This window comes from Orycteropus afer, unplaced genomic scaffold (genome assembly GCF_000298275.1).
Source record: "Orycteropus afer afer isolate SDZICR_OR568_19922 unplaced genomic scaffold, OryAfe1.0 scaffold00004, whole genome shotgun sequence".
Classification (NCBI taxonomy): Eukaryota; Metazoa; Chordata; class Mammalia; order Tubulidentata; family Orycteropodidae; genus Orycteropus; species Orycteropus afer.
Genome location: NW_006921591.1, coordinates 14,518,224 through 14,530,735, shown reverse-complemented (window position 1 = coordinate 14,530,735; position 12,512 = coordinate 14,518,224). Strand labels below are relative to the sequence as shown.

Here is a 12,512-nt window from a genome sequence, read left to right as displayed (position 1 = left end):
TTGATTTGCTTCAATATGACTGCCAAAAAAAAAAAAAAAAACAAATCCATTGCCCCAAGTTAATTCTGACTCACAGCAACACTGTGGCACAGAGAACTGCCACATAGGGTTTCCAAGGGTGGGCCCCTTGATGGTCCAAGGGTGATCTCTTTATGTGGTCCCCATGTGGCTAAAGGGTCCCATCCAAGTCCAGAACAAGGAAGAATAACTGCCATCATTCATGTTATTCAATTTATAGTTCTAATATATAGTCCTTCCTTTCTTCCTTCCTTCCTCCTTCCCTCCCTCCTTTCTTTCTTTCCTTCCTCTGTCCTCCCTGCCCTCCTTCTTTCTTTCCTTCCTGTTTCTTTCTTCCTTTTACCTATCCATCTTCCTACTTAGTAAACTTTCAGGGAATATCCACTCTGGCCCTAGCTCCCTGCTGGGTCACTGTGAGATAATCATTTCTTGGTTTAACAACACCAATATTTGTGCTTGTCCCTCTGCTGATAAACACTTCTCTCCTCCTTTGGTCCACCTCGACCACTCAGATGAATCCTTTAAAATCTGCTCTGAGGCTGGCACAGGACTGGGCAGTGTTTTGTTCTGTTGTACATAGGGTCTCTATGAGTCAGAGCCGACTCGACGGCACCTGACAATACAATGTGTCCCTGACTTAGAAGCCTTCCCTGGCCTCCCTGATGAATTGGACTTTCTCCCAAGGTAATGGAGCAAAGTGGTTTCAGAGCCATATAGGTTAGGGTTGAATACTGCCTCTCTGCCTTTTAGAGAAAGAGAAATGGGACTCCCCAAGACAGTTACACAAACTTGGGAAAATGCAAGCTAGTTATTAATTATTAAATGATGGTTACTAGACGGTGATAGTAGTGATACTGCCTTGGAAACCCAAGAAGGGGTTGCTATGAGTTGTCTCTGACTCAATGGCAGCGAGTTTGGGTTGTTTGTTTGTTTATTTATTTATCTATCTATTTATTTATTTATTTTGCTTTTGATGCTCACTACAATGTCCTTTACTGGTTTCCTTCCTAGGACACATACCAGCCTTAACCAGAGACCCACCCTTGGATGCTCTCCAGAAACCACAAGGAATTGTTATCCTCATGGTCAAGTTCTATCTGGTCAGCTCCTATTTCCCACTTCAATTCAATATCCAACTTGCCTGAGCACTTATGTGTGCTAGTCAACAGAGAGTGAAGGGAGGGGTGAGGCTAGACTATTCGGGGCTCCTTTCTTGGACTAATGAGCAAGGAACTCCAATCTCCTTTCAGATGACCCATATGAGGCCTGGCACAGCCTGGGGAGGAGGCTTGGGCAATCAAGGAGCTGAGGGCTACTGACACAGGCCATGGTAACAAGAGAAGCTGGAAAGATCTGAGTGTGCAACTAGTTCTTCCCCATTAGGGGAAGGGGAGCAATGAGGTTGTGAAAGGGGCCTTAAAGTTCAAATCAAAAAGAAAAAACCATTGCCATGGCCACAGAGTCCATTCCAACTCATAGCAACCCTAAAGGACAGAATAGAACTGCCCCATAGAGTTTCCAAGACTGTAAATCTTTATGGAAGCAGACTACCTCATCTTTCTCCCATGGAGTGGCTGGTGGGTTTGAACCAATGACCTTTTGATTAGCAGCCAAAGTCCTTCCTTTCTTCCTTTCTTCCTCCCTCCCTCCCTCCTTTCTTTCTTTCCTTCCTCTGTCCCTCCCTTAAACACTGCCACCAGAGCTCCTTCCTTAAAGGTCGGCCCATAGTTATTTGTGCTTGTTCCTCTGCTGATAAACACTTCTCTCCTCCTTTGCTCCACCTCGACCACTCAGATGAATCCTTTAAAATCTGCTCTGAGGCTGACACAGGACTGGGCAGTGTTTTGTTCTGTTGTACATAGGGTCTCTATGAGTCAGAGCCGACTCGACGGCACCTGACAACACAATGTGTCCCTGACTTAGAAGCCTTCCCTGGCCTCCCTGATGAATACTACTTTCTCCCAAGGCAATGGAGCAAAGTGGTTTCAGAGCCATATAGGCTAGGGTTGAGTCCTCCTCTGCCTTTTAATGCCTGTGTGACCTTGAGCAAGTTATCATCCCTCCATCAGTCTCAATTTCTTCTTCTGGGAGTTTTCTCATTGCCTCATGGAGCAGTTTAAAGACTGAAATAATTGTGTGTGTCAAGTGCAGAGTCTTATGTTGGCAAGTGCTCAATAAATAATACTACAGGGACCTTGTAGCCTTTTCTTGCCCTGTCTGTTCTCCAGGCTAAGGGTGACTGGGGTACTGAGGCTGAGTTGCCCAGCAAACACCCAGGAAATATCTGCTGTTGAATTGAAGAGACTTTGCCAGGGTCACCCAGCAGTGTTAGCAGATTTGATTCTCCCTGCTTACCTGTATATGAATTGCATATTTCAAGATTAGGGAGAAAACAAGGTTCAGAAATATGTGTTTTCTTGTTCCTAAAGAAACAATCCTCATCTGGACCATTGGCCCTCCCTGTCTGCATCCTAGAAGCACCACATTGCAGAAATCACTATCTGAAGTGCTTGTCCTTAGAAGCAAGGTGATGGACCCAGGGTCCTCTAATCTTCCTTTATTCTCTTATCTCCAAAAGAAGTACTCCTTTCCAACTGTCCTCTAAATTATGACCAACATATACCTTCTCCAACACAGGAGCCACAGGGAAGCCCTGTTCTCCAGGTTCATGGTCCCTGGAACTTTACCCTTCCCACTTCATTTCCTCACACTCTAGTCCCTGCCTTCACCTCCTGAGGGACTCCTCTTATGCTGCTGCCTGCAAGGTGCCGAGCATGGTTCCAGGAGCTTACATATACTATCTCATTCCATCTCTCAGCTACCCTGCAAGGTAGGGTCATTTCCCTACTTTATAGAGGAGGAGGTCAGCTTTTGGGGACATGCGATGATTTTTTTATGATTTTTCCAAGGTCACATAGTGTGGTAGCTTGGTTTGTGTGTCAACTTGCCTGGGCCTGGTTGAGTGGCTGGGCAGCTGGTGGTAGTTGTTCCCCATGATGAGACTGGCAATCAACTCCATGGTGGGATCTACCACAAGCAGCTGAGTAGCTGCCTTTGTAATGTGGTCTGCTTCCTGTATATAAGGAGAAGCTTTGAAAATGGTCTCTAGCCTATGGCATGCTTGCACCCTGCTTGTAGCTGTGTCATTGCTCAGCAGCCTGGCATGCTCTGCTGACCCTGGGACTTATAGTGGACTTAAGTTAATGGCCTGCCATGTGGTTTGGTAGCATTGAGACTGTGCCTTTTTACTTGTCAAACTTGGGGCTTCTCAGCCTCAACAGCCAGCAGCTGTCTGAGTGAAGAAACGCCTCTAGCTCCAGTGGGCTGGGAGCAGGAGGCAGAGCTGGACTCCAACGTTGAGGGGTTTTCACCCAGTCCCTAGAGCTTGGCACTGTGAACTTGGACTTAAAGCCTCCAAATTGTAAGAATAAACTCCTGTTTGTTAAGGCCATCCCATTTGTGGTATATTTCTTGTCAGAGCAGCACTAGGAAACCAGAACACACAGGGACCAAATGGTAAAGTTGAAATGTAAGCCTGGTGGCCTTCCACTATGCCCTGTGTCTCCTTTGTCCCACCATAATGCTTGGTTCACTCCTTGGATTGTCACTCAGGCTATTCACTTGCTTCCAAAGATACCCCAGTCCCCTTTGGCCATCCTTTCCCCCTAAACCAGTGTTCAAACTTGACAGCACATCAGAATTATCTGGAAAAAGCTTGTTAAGAAATAGCTTGTTAGGCCCCACTTCCAGTGAAGTGGGGGTTCCACAGTAGAATTCTCCCCTTCTATTCAGGAGACCCAGTTCATATCTCAGCCAGTGCATTTCACACACAACCATCACCCATCTGTCAATGGCAGCTCAGCAGAAAGGGGTCCCGAAAACTGTAGCCACATCCCTCCTTTCACTCTCTGTTGACTAGCACAACAAGAAAGAAGAAAGCCTTGATGATCTGCTTCTAAAAATCAGCCAATGAAAATCCAATAGATCACAATGGTCTGATCTGCAACTGGTCATGAAGATGGTGCAGGACCAAGCAGTGTTTCATTCCATTGTGTGTGTGGCCACCATGCATTGGGGGCCAACTCCACAGCAGCTAACAACAACATGCCCTACCCCAGAATTGCTGGTTCAGCAGGTGTGGGATGAAGATAAAGAGTGCTGGTGATGCAGTGGTTAAGGTGTTTGGCTGCTAACTAAAATGTCAGCAGTTTGAACTCACCACCTACTCCACAGGAGAAAGATGCTGAAGTCTGCTTCCATAAAGATTTACAACCTTGGCAACCCTATGGAGTAGTTCTACGCTGCCGCAGCAGTGTCAGCAGATTTGATTCTCCCTGCTTACCAGTATCTGAATTGCATGTTACAAGATTAGGGAGAAAACAAAGTCAGAACCAACTTCAGGGTAGTGGGTTTGGAGGTGAGGATCTGAGAATACATTTCTAACAAGCTCCCAGGTGATGCTGCTCCTGCTGGCCCAGGGACTACACTTGGAGAATGCTTATCCTAAACAAATCTCATTCATCCTTCAGGGACCAGCTCAAAACTCACCTCCTCCAAGAAACCCTCCTGTCTCTATAGGAACTTGTCGTCCTTTCACTTATGAACTTTTTCAAAAACACTTCTCCTTGACAGAGGCTGGCACTTGATGAGGTGCCCCATGATGTGTTTCTGAAGGGTATCAGCTTTGTCTTCATATCTCCCCTCGTAAAGGGGAGGAAATTGTTTTTAGGTGTTGTGTGATTTCTTTCCAAGCCTCTGTGGTCTCCAAGAGAACACTCATCATGTGGCTCATTAAATAACTGATCAAGGGCCTGATAATTACTTCACTATAAATCAAGGGAACACCCTGACTGGATCAATTCCTGCGTATTAGAAGAAATGGCTGAAAATAGTGCCTAGAACTGCATTTTTTTTTTTTTTTTTTCTTTTTTGGTGCTGAAAACATACACAAGATATTCACCAACATAATAACTGCCCCACTTACAGTTCAGGGGCATTGATGACATTTTCCACATTGTGCCACCATTATTGCCATCCTTTTCCAAAATATTCTACCACCATTAGCATTAAAACTGCATTTTGTAAAGAAGATTGTTGTTGATGTTTCCTCTTAACCCCATGCAAATTTGTTTTCCCTGGCTATTCACAAACTCACCAAGCTGAGAAGGCTCTGAGTATTTTTTGCAAGGGTTTTATTTAGAGAGATGATACCTCACCCCAAGAAAATAGTTGGTTCAGTTAGAAAGCAACATGACTACCTATTGCTTAGTGTTCAACTGATGTTCTGAAGAAAATCTTATACTTTTTCTGTTCTGAGGAGAAATTGCCTATTTGAAAGCCAAAGTGTTGTCAAGCTGGTAGGGACCAGGTATTTCTAGACAACTCCTCACAACTCACAGGTGAGAAAATCAAAGCCCAGAGAGAGAAAGTCTGAGCTAACGGTCCACTATCTTGACTCTGAATTAAATGTATGGATTCCATACCATAAACCAAACCAAACTCATTTTGTCGAGTTAGATCCAACTCATAGCGACTCCTCCTTGGGTTTCCAAGGTGGTATCATTATGGAAATAGATTGTCCAATCGTCCTTCCAAGGAGTGGCTGGTGGGTCTTTCTTGAATACCATCCTGACTGACAGGCCAAGAGGCAGCCTGATAAATTTAGGATTCATCTAATAACTGACAAATTATGCCATGTGGCAAGAAGTAGTGGGTAAGGGAAACCAGAATTGGGATTTATATAAACTCTTACAGACATCTCTAAGAAATTTAGAAGAAATTAAGAGTTTTATAAGTGATAATTTATTAACACGACTCAGTTTAAAAAAAAAAAAAAAAAAAAAAACTCACTGCCATTGAATCATTTCTGACTCATAGCGACCCCTCCTTGGGTTTCCAAGGTGGTATCTCCATGGAAGTAGATTGCTCAACCTTCCCTCTGAGGAGTGGCTGGTGGGTTTGAACCACCAGCCTTCTGGTTAGCAGTCAAATGCCTTAGGCACTACACCACCAGAGCTCCCACATGACACACTAGAATTGAATAATTCTTGGTCTATTGCAGTACTTAGTTATGGGGAGTTGAATTTACAAATTATACTCATGTTTTAGGGGTTAACTACTATCACGAATTTAATTATGCCCCTCCCCCCAAAATATATATTTTAAATCCTAATCTCTATGCCTGCGGTTATAATTCCATTTGGAAATGGACTGTCTTTGTTATGTTAATGAGGCAGAATTAGTGTAAGGTCTATCTTGAGTCAATCTCTTTTGAGATATAAAAAAGCAGAGAGGGGGGAAGAGAGATGTCAAGCCACAAGAAGATGGCCCAAGAGCATAAGCTCAGAACAAAGACCTTTCACCGGAGCCAACAGAGAAAGAAAGTCTTTCCCTAGAGCCAGCAACCTGAAGTTGGACTTTAACGTCCTAAACTGTGAAAAAAGAAATTTCTGTTTGTCAAAACCCCCCATTTGGGGTATTTCTGTTATAGTAACACTAGATAACTAAAACAACTACTTTATGGATTATCTTTAAAGTAAAAACATCGTAAAATGCAGATGAAAAAAGATTTTAAGTTATTTGCACTTTGGCTTTGACACAAGAAGAGATAAAAAGACATAGAAAATTCAGACTTTTGTTACATTTTAGATAAAAAATGGCCATTTAGATGCAGAATTTCCAATAAGAGTGGCATTTTGATGCTTAAACTGTTTGGCTTCATCTGTATTGTTTCACCAGGTGAAAACAGTAGGAAAAGAAATGCCTTAACCATAGTTCAAAGTAAAGCCCTTCCTCATTTCCTAACAAATTTTACTTTTTTCAAAGTGGCTAAGGGATTTAAAATAAAATTGATTATTCTTTTGCAATTCCTTGAAAGAGAAAAGGTTAGGAAAACTACTAAGTTTTTATGAGTTTGACAAAATCCTATTTCTTACAGATGAAGGAAATTACCGTTAGAAAAACTTTTGTTTACACACTGACTTTAAAGGTCAGAGGTTCCAATTCACAGGCCTGTCTGCAGGAAAAAGATGTGGCAGTCTGATCCTATAAGACACCAAGGAAATCCTTTGGGGAAGTTCTATTCTGTCCTATCAGGACACTATGATCAGAATTAACTTGATGACGCACAACAGTAGACTAGAAGGTATTCCCTACTCATCACCATTAATCTGAGATGGATCCTCTCTCAAGAGCTGCAGACATGGTGACATAGTCTACCTGGATGAGTTGGAGTGTTCACAAGTTAGGAAGTTTTGGTGACTGGGCCAGGATTTATCTGTCAATTATGAAGCACCTCCCAAGGTACAGGAGGGAGGGCCATTCCAACTTCTCTTATATCATACATTCTATGTTGTTCTATAGGAGCTCTGGTAGTATAGCGCCTAAGGCACTTGACTGCTAACCAGAAGGCTGGCGGTTCAAACCCACCAGCCACTCCTCAGAAGGAAGATTGGGCAATCTACTTCCAACGAGGGGTCGCTATGAGTTGGGTCTGACTCGATGGCAAATAACAACAACAACAACATGTTGTTCTATACAACAAAGTCTGGAAAAGTACAGATTTTGGAATCAGGTTTTGGGACCAAATCCCAGATCCAGTGTATGCTAATCATGAAACTTTGAGAAAAAGGTTTACTCTCTGGGCCTTTTGTGGGAGCTCTGGTGGCATAGTGCCTAAAGCATTTGATTGATAATCAGAAGGCTGGTGGTTCAAATCCACAAGCCACTCCTCAGAAGGAAGACTGGGCAATCTACTTCCATACAGACACCTCCTTGGAAACCTATAAGTCGGAATGAACTCCACGGCAATGAGTTTGGTTTTGGTTTTCTGGGCCTTTGCTTCCTCAGATGTAAAGCAGGGTTGATGAAACTCACTTTGCAGGTGCTTTGGTAGATGAACTAAGGTCATGGGAGTCAAGTTCAAGCACAGTGGCTGGGCATAGCAAGAACCTCAATGTGATTTCTTTCATAATTATTTCACAATAATGAGATCCAGCTGTTATCTATGTCAAGCCAATCCACTGTCATTCTGTTTTCATTCAAAGTAGTTAGAATAAACTTTTGAGTGATTAATGATTTTATTTACAAAATAGGAAATACATCAGTTTGAAAACCTGGCTTGATATAATCAAAACTGGACAAACACCATAGTACCTTTAGTTTGGGGAATACCAATGCCCTGAAATTGATGCGTATATATCATGACCCATTGTGAGAAAACCTGGCTTTTATCCACCACCACCACCAACCCTTCTGCCAGCTCAGAAATTGTCAAATCCATCCTCCCCAGAAGTTCATTACCCTATGATTCAGAATTCTATAGAAACCCAGGTAAGATTTACCTGATTATGGTCATTTGAAGTGTCTGAGTGACCTTCAGCTCCTTGATCAAGAAAAGCATTTGGACTTAGGTTGGCAACCCACATGATTTTACATAATGATCACATATCCCAAATTGAAAATGCAATTCACTGTGTTTACTTAGGAGCTCCGGTAGTGTAGGAACTAAGGCATTTGACTGCTAACCAGAAGGCTGGAGGTTCAAACCCACCAGCCACTCCTCAGAAGGAAGGTTGGGCAATCTACTTCTGTAGTGATATTGCCTAGCAAACCCAAGGAGGGTTACTATGTGTCAGATCGGACTCAACAGCAGTGCCTTTATGTTTACTTGGGCAGCCAGAATTAAGGCATATCCTCTAGAATTTGCCTGGTTGGTACTCACGAGGCCTAGTGCAAATAAGCACCTTGATCAGCAGAGAACCCACAAAGGTGCTCAACAGATATAGAGGGAATCATTTTTAATAGATTAAAAGTGATCTCCAGACTATGAGGCAAAGATCTCTGGGTTAGAATGGGTAAAATGTCTTGGTATATAACTAAGAGACCATAACAAGACCTGAGGGCTTTGTAGTTCTTCCAAAAGTGGAAGAAGCTACTACTACTTCTGCTCTAACCCTTTCTGAAGTGGAATGGAGGGAAGAAGTGTCTCACATTAGAGTACTCTGGTAGGGATGAGATGGGGGCACATTCAGATTGGCTGGGGAGGAAGACCCCGTGATAGAACATAGTGGTTAAAGCCCTATGTTTTGGATCACAACTAGGCCTGAATTTGAACCATGGCTGTATCTCTCACTGGTTATTTGTCTTTGGGCTATAGCACTAGCAAGAGTGCTTATCCTGCTGGGTTGTCATGAAAATGCTCATGACTGGGAGCTGCTCTTATTATGCAAACTCAGGATGTAGAGTGCAGAGCATAATTCTCTACCTTCAGACACTGGGAGACGTAGGCTAGGGGCCTGGGGAGTAGGCACAGTGCTCCTTGTGGGTAAAATCCTGTTTCATCACCAATATTCTTATTAGTCAACCCTGTGAAGCCAAGCAGAAAAACTGGGGCAAGGGAGCTTCGGGCTCCAAAATTAGACAGTACTTAAGGTCTTGGACAAGAGAAAGTAGAAGTGTAAGTCCAGAATGAAGAAGCCCACAAGTCAAGGCCACTGACAATCCCACCAAGATGAGCCTTCAAGGCAAGATCCTGATGGTGCCTTCCTACTGTCATCTACATGGGACTAGGTAGCAGAACCCCTCCCCACACCAACACACACACACACACACACACACACTGAGACTAGATAGATTGAAAGGACAAACAGAAGGTGTAGGAGAGGCTATACAACCCATGGCTTCTGACAACCTTTAGGAAAACCCCAAATCTCACAGGACCAGAGTCTAAGGCCCACCAGGAAATAACCCTGCCCAATTCTCTAGCATAGATCTTGACTTTCCCCCACACCAAAACTCTAGGGACCAACCTATACAGAGTCTCCCTCACCCATCCATGAGTTCATCTGCTTTTTTTTTTCTCTCTCTCTATATATTTTCCCTACAACCACTATCTGGCCAATCTCCATTCATATGCCAAAGCTCAGGTCAAGGTTTCACACTATCCCTGCACTGGTCTGCCTTTCCCCTATGTCCACCAGACCAGGACACATCTGGCAATTCTCTGTATCTGAATCATCTAGGAATTAAGTAACTTTGCTTAAAGGATGAATGAATCAATCAGTCTATCATTTCATCAGTTAGAACTGGGAAGGACCTGCCATGGTGTGAGTGTAGCACTGCCCTGGAGTGAGGAGATCCAGTTGTCTGTCATAGCTGTGACTTCACGCTTCTGCATTGAAGGAGGACTGAGTAGACTGTTCAACAGACAACTTTTCTCACAATTCTGTCTTCACCAAAAGCCCTCCTGACCTGAGTGGCATAGGAAGTCCTTCATGCCCACATTACAGCATGCCTGACACAGTCTGAGACTGTCTGTCAGTCTGTCTCCTGCACCAATCTGTCCATCTGAGTGCAGGAACTGGGTCTTCTGCATTCTCTGGGGCCCATCAGCTGAGCACATCATAGCTGCCCAAGAGATACTTGCTGAGTGGGAAAAGTTGGCACAGTGGTTTATGAGTTAGTCTCTGTAAATTTAGTTAGTGTGAATCAGTCCTCCCAGCCCAAGCACTCTGGGAGAATAAGCAAGATGGATTTCTGATCCACCTGCCTGAATTCAGAGTCCTGACCTTGGTGTCCTACTGAAGGTCAACAGGAGAGAGAGAAACTATACACACAGCTGGGGGCCAAGGAGATAATAAAGGCAGGTGCCCTGTTCTCCATAATGCTAAAAATTTGGTTTTGGCTTTCTCTGTCGGGAGCCCCAAGCAGGAGAATAGCCCCCAAAACCCTGGGCTCAGGAGGCCCCTATCCTCCTTAATCTATTTTTGAAGCAGCAGTAAACCTCAAACATCAGACCCTCTGCCTCCTTCTAGGGGCCTATTGGGAAGAAGCCCTCTTCCATATTTATCCTGGGCACCAGTAATCTGACCCACCCCACCACATCTTCTGTACCTGTATCTCCCTTGCTTCCTTTCAGACCTGCAGCTCCTGGACTTCCGGGTTTCCCTGGTGGTCCTGGAGAACAGACATCATAGAAGGCATAAAGGTGGCTAGGCGGATCTTCAGGCATCTCTCCCCACAACCTCAGGACAAAGCACCTCACCTGTTGGGCCAGTGGAGCCAGTACTGCCAGAGTCACCCTTGGGACCTGGAGCTCCCACCATGCCTGGAGGACCTGGAAGACCTTGCACTCCTGGTTGTCCTGAAAGTTAAACAGCAACTGCAAGGCTTAAGGTGGTTGAAGAGGACCTGGCTACCCTTCAACCCATTCTTAACACTGAGACATATACTTCCTAACATCTTATGTTCCCTCAGTAACTTTTTGAATCTCTCTCTTTAGAATCCACAAACTAGCTCAATCAGTGGGAAGGAACTTGGCAATTTATTAATCTTTTTGATTCACTGCTACAGATTTGGGATTTGTGGACCTATTAAGGAATGCCCAACTCCCCACTTCAGGATGTCAAGGTAGAGCAAAGGCCTACAAAGAAATATCTAAGCTTCTGCTTGCTGCTCTGTTCCTCATAGGAGAGACAAGGTTTTTAAGAAACTCCAAATGCTGGTAAAGATTATCTCTGGGTTAATGCCACAATTAACAAAATATAGCAGAGTCAAAGCTCTGGACATGATAGTGCCAGGGACAGTGGTAGTTGGAATGTGCCCAGGTCTCCATAGTTCTTACCTTGATCTCCTTTGAGTCCATGAAGTCCAGCGGCACCTAAAAGGAAGAAGAAATTTTAGGGATTTCTTTTTCTCCTAGCTCAGTCTGCCAGAAAACCAGGATACTTACAGGTCAATGTACCTGATTGTGTGGCCTCTTACCTGGTGGGCCTGGTCTCCCAGAGTCACCTTTACTCCCTGGGGCGCCAGGGGGTCCCATGACCCCCACATCTCCTTTCACACCCATGTTCCCTTTGCTGCCTGAAAAGCCAAGGAGTCATAGTCAGGTGTCAAGAGGTGCACACTGAGCCAAGGGACCCCACTCTGACATGCCTACCCTACCCAAATTCTAAACTTAATAACTCCTTGAGCCCCCATATGATGCCTAGAAGTGGATGATAAGACCCCTGTCTTCAAGGAAAGGATGGCTCTGCTCCAGAAGCAAGACATAAACTCATGAAAAGGTAACAGTGGTAACAGGGAGTGTTGGTGTAACTGGGCCTGGTCAGCCAAAGGCCCAGAAGTCAAACTCTCAGAATCCTATTCAACATCCTGCTCCCCTTGAAAGGGACCACACCTCAGATGCAATCAGCGTGGCCAGGTTTATTTTAGTGTTTGCATTTTTGGAAATACATTTCAAAACCTCCTAAGCTAAAATCTGAAGATTCCAGAAAACAGATCCCAAATACTGAGAATAAAAACACTGAGGAAATTATTGAGAGATAGACATATGGCAGCATCTTTTTTTTTCTTTCTTTCTTTCCTCTCTTTCCATGAATTCAAAGGACATTTATTTGTTCACAAAATATACATTGTTTTACTTTGACAGGAAAATTGCCGATAATTTTTTTTTTTTTGGGGGGGGGGAATTGAGTGAAAAAAAAAAAAAATGA

General features: G+C 43.9%; 1 protein-coding gene across 1 annotated transcript in view; it reads right to left on the bottom strand.

The window, feature by feature from the left end:
• The window catches only part of MARCO (macrophage receptor with collagenous structure), a 50,062-nt gene that overhangs the window by 4,810 nt on the left and 32,740 nt on the right, over window positions 1-12,512 (bottom strand). The window contains exons 9-12 of the mRNA XM_042780545.1: window positions 11,782-11,880; window positions 11,642-11,677; window positions 11,063-11,161; window positions 10,912-10,974 (exon numbers count right to left, since the gene is read on the bottom strand). Of these exons, the coding sequence (XP_042636479.1) occupies window positions 10,912-10,974; window positions 11,063-11,161; window positions 11,642-11,677; window positions 11,782-11,880 (297 nt within the window). The remainder of the gene's footprint in view (window positions 1-10,911; window positions 10,975-11,062; window positions 11,162-11,641; window positions 11,678-11,781; window positions 11,881-12,512) is intronic.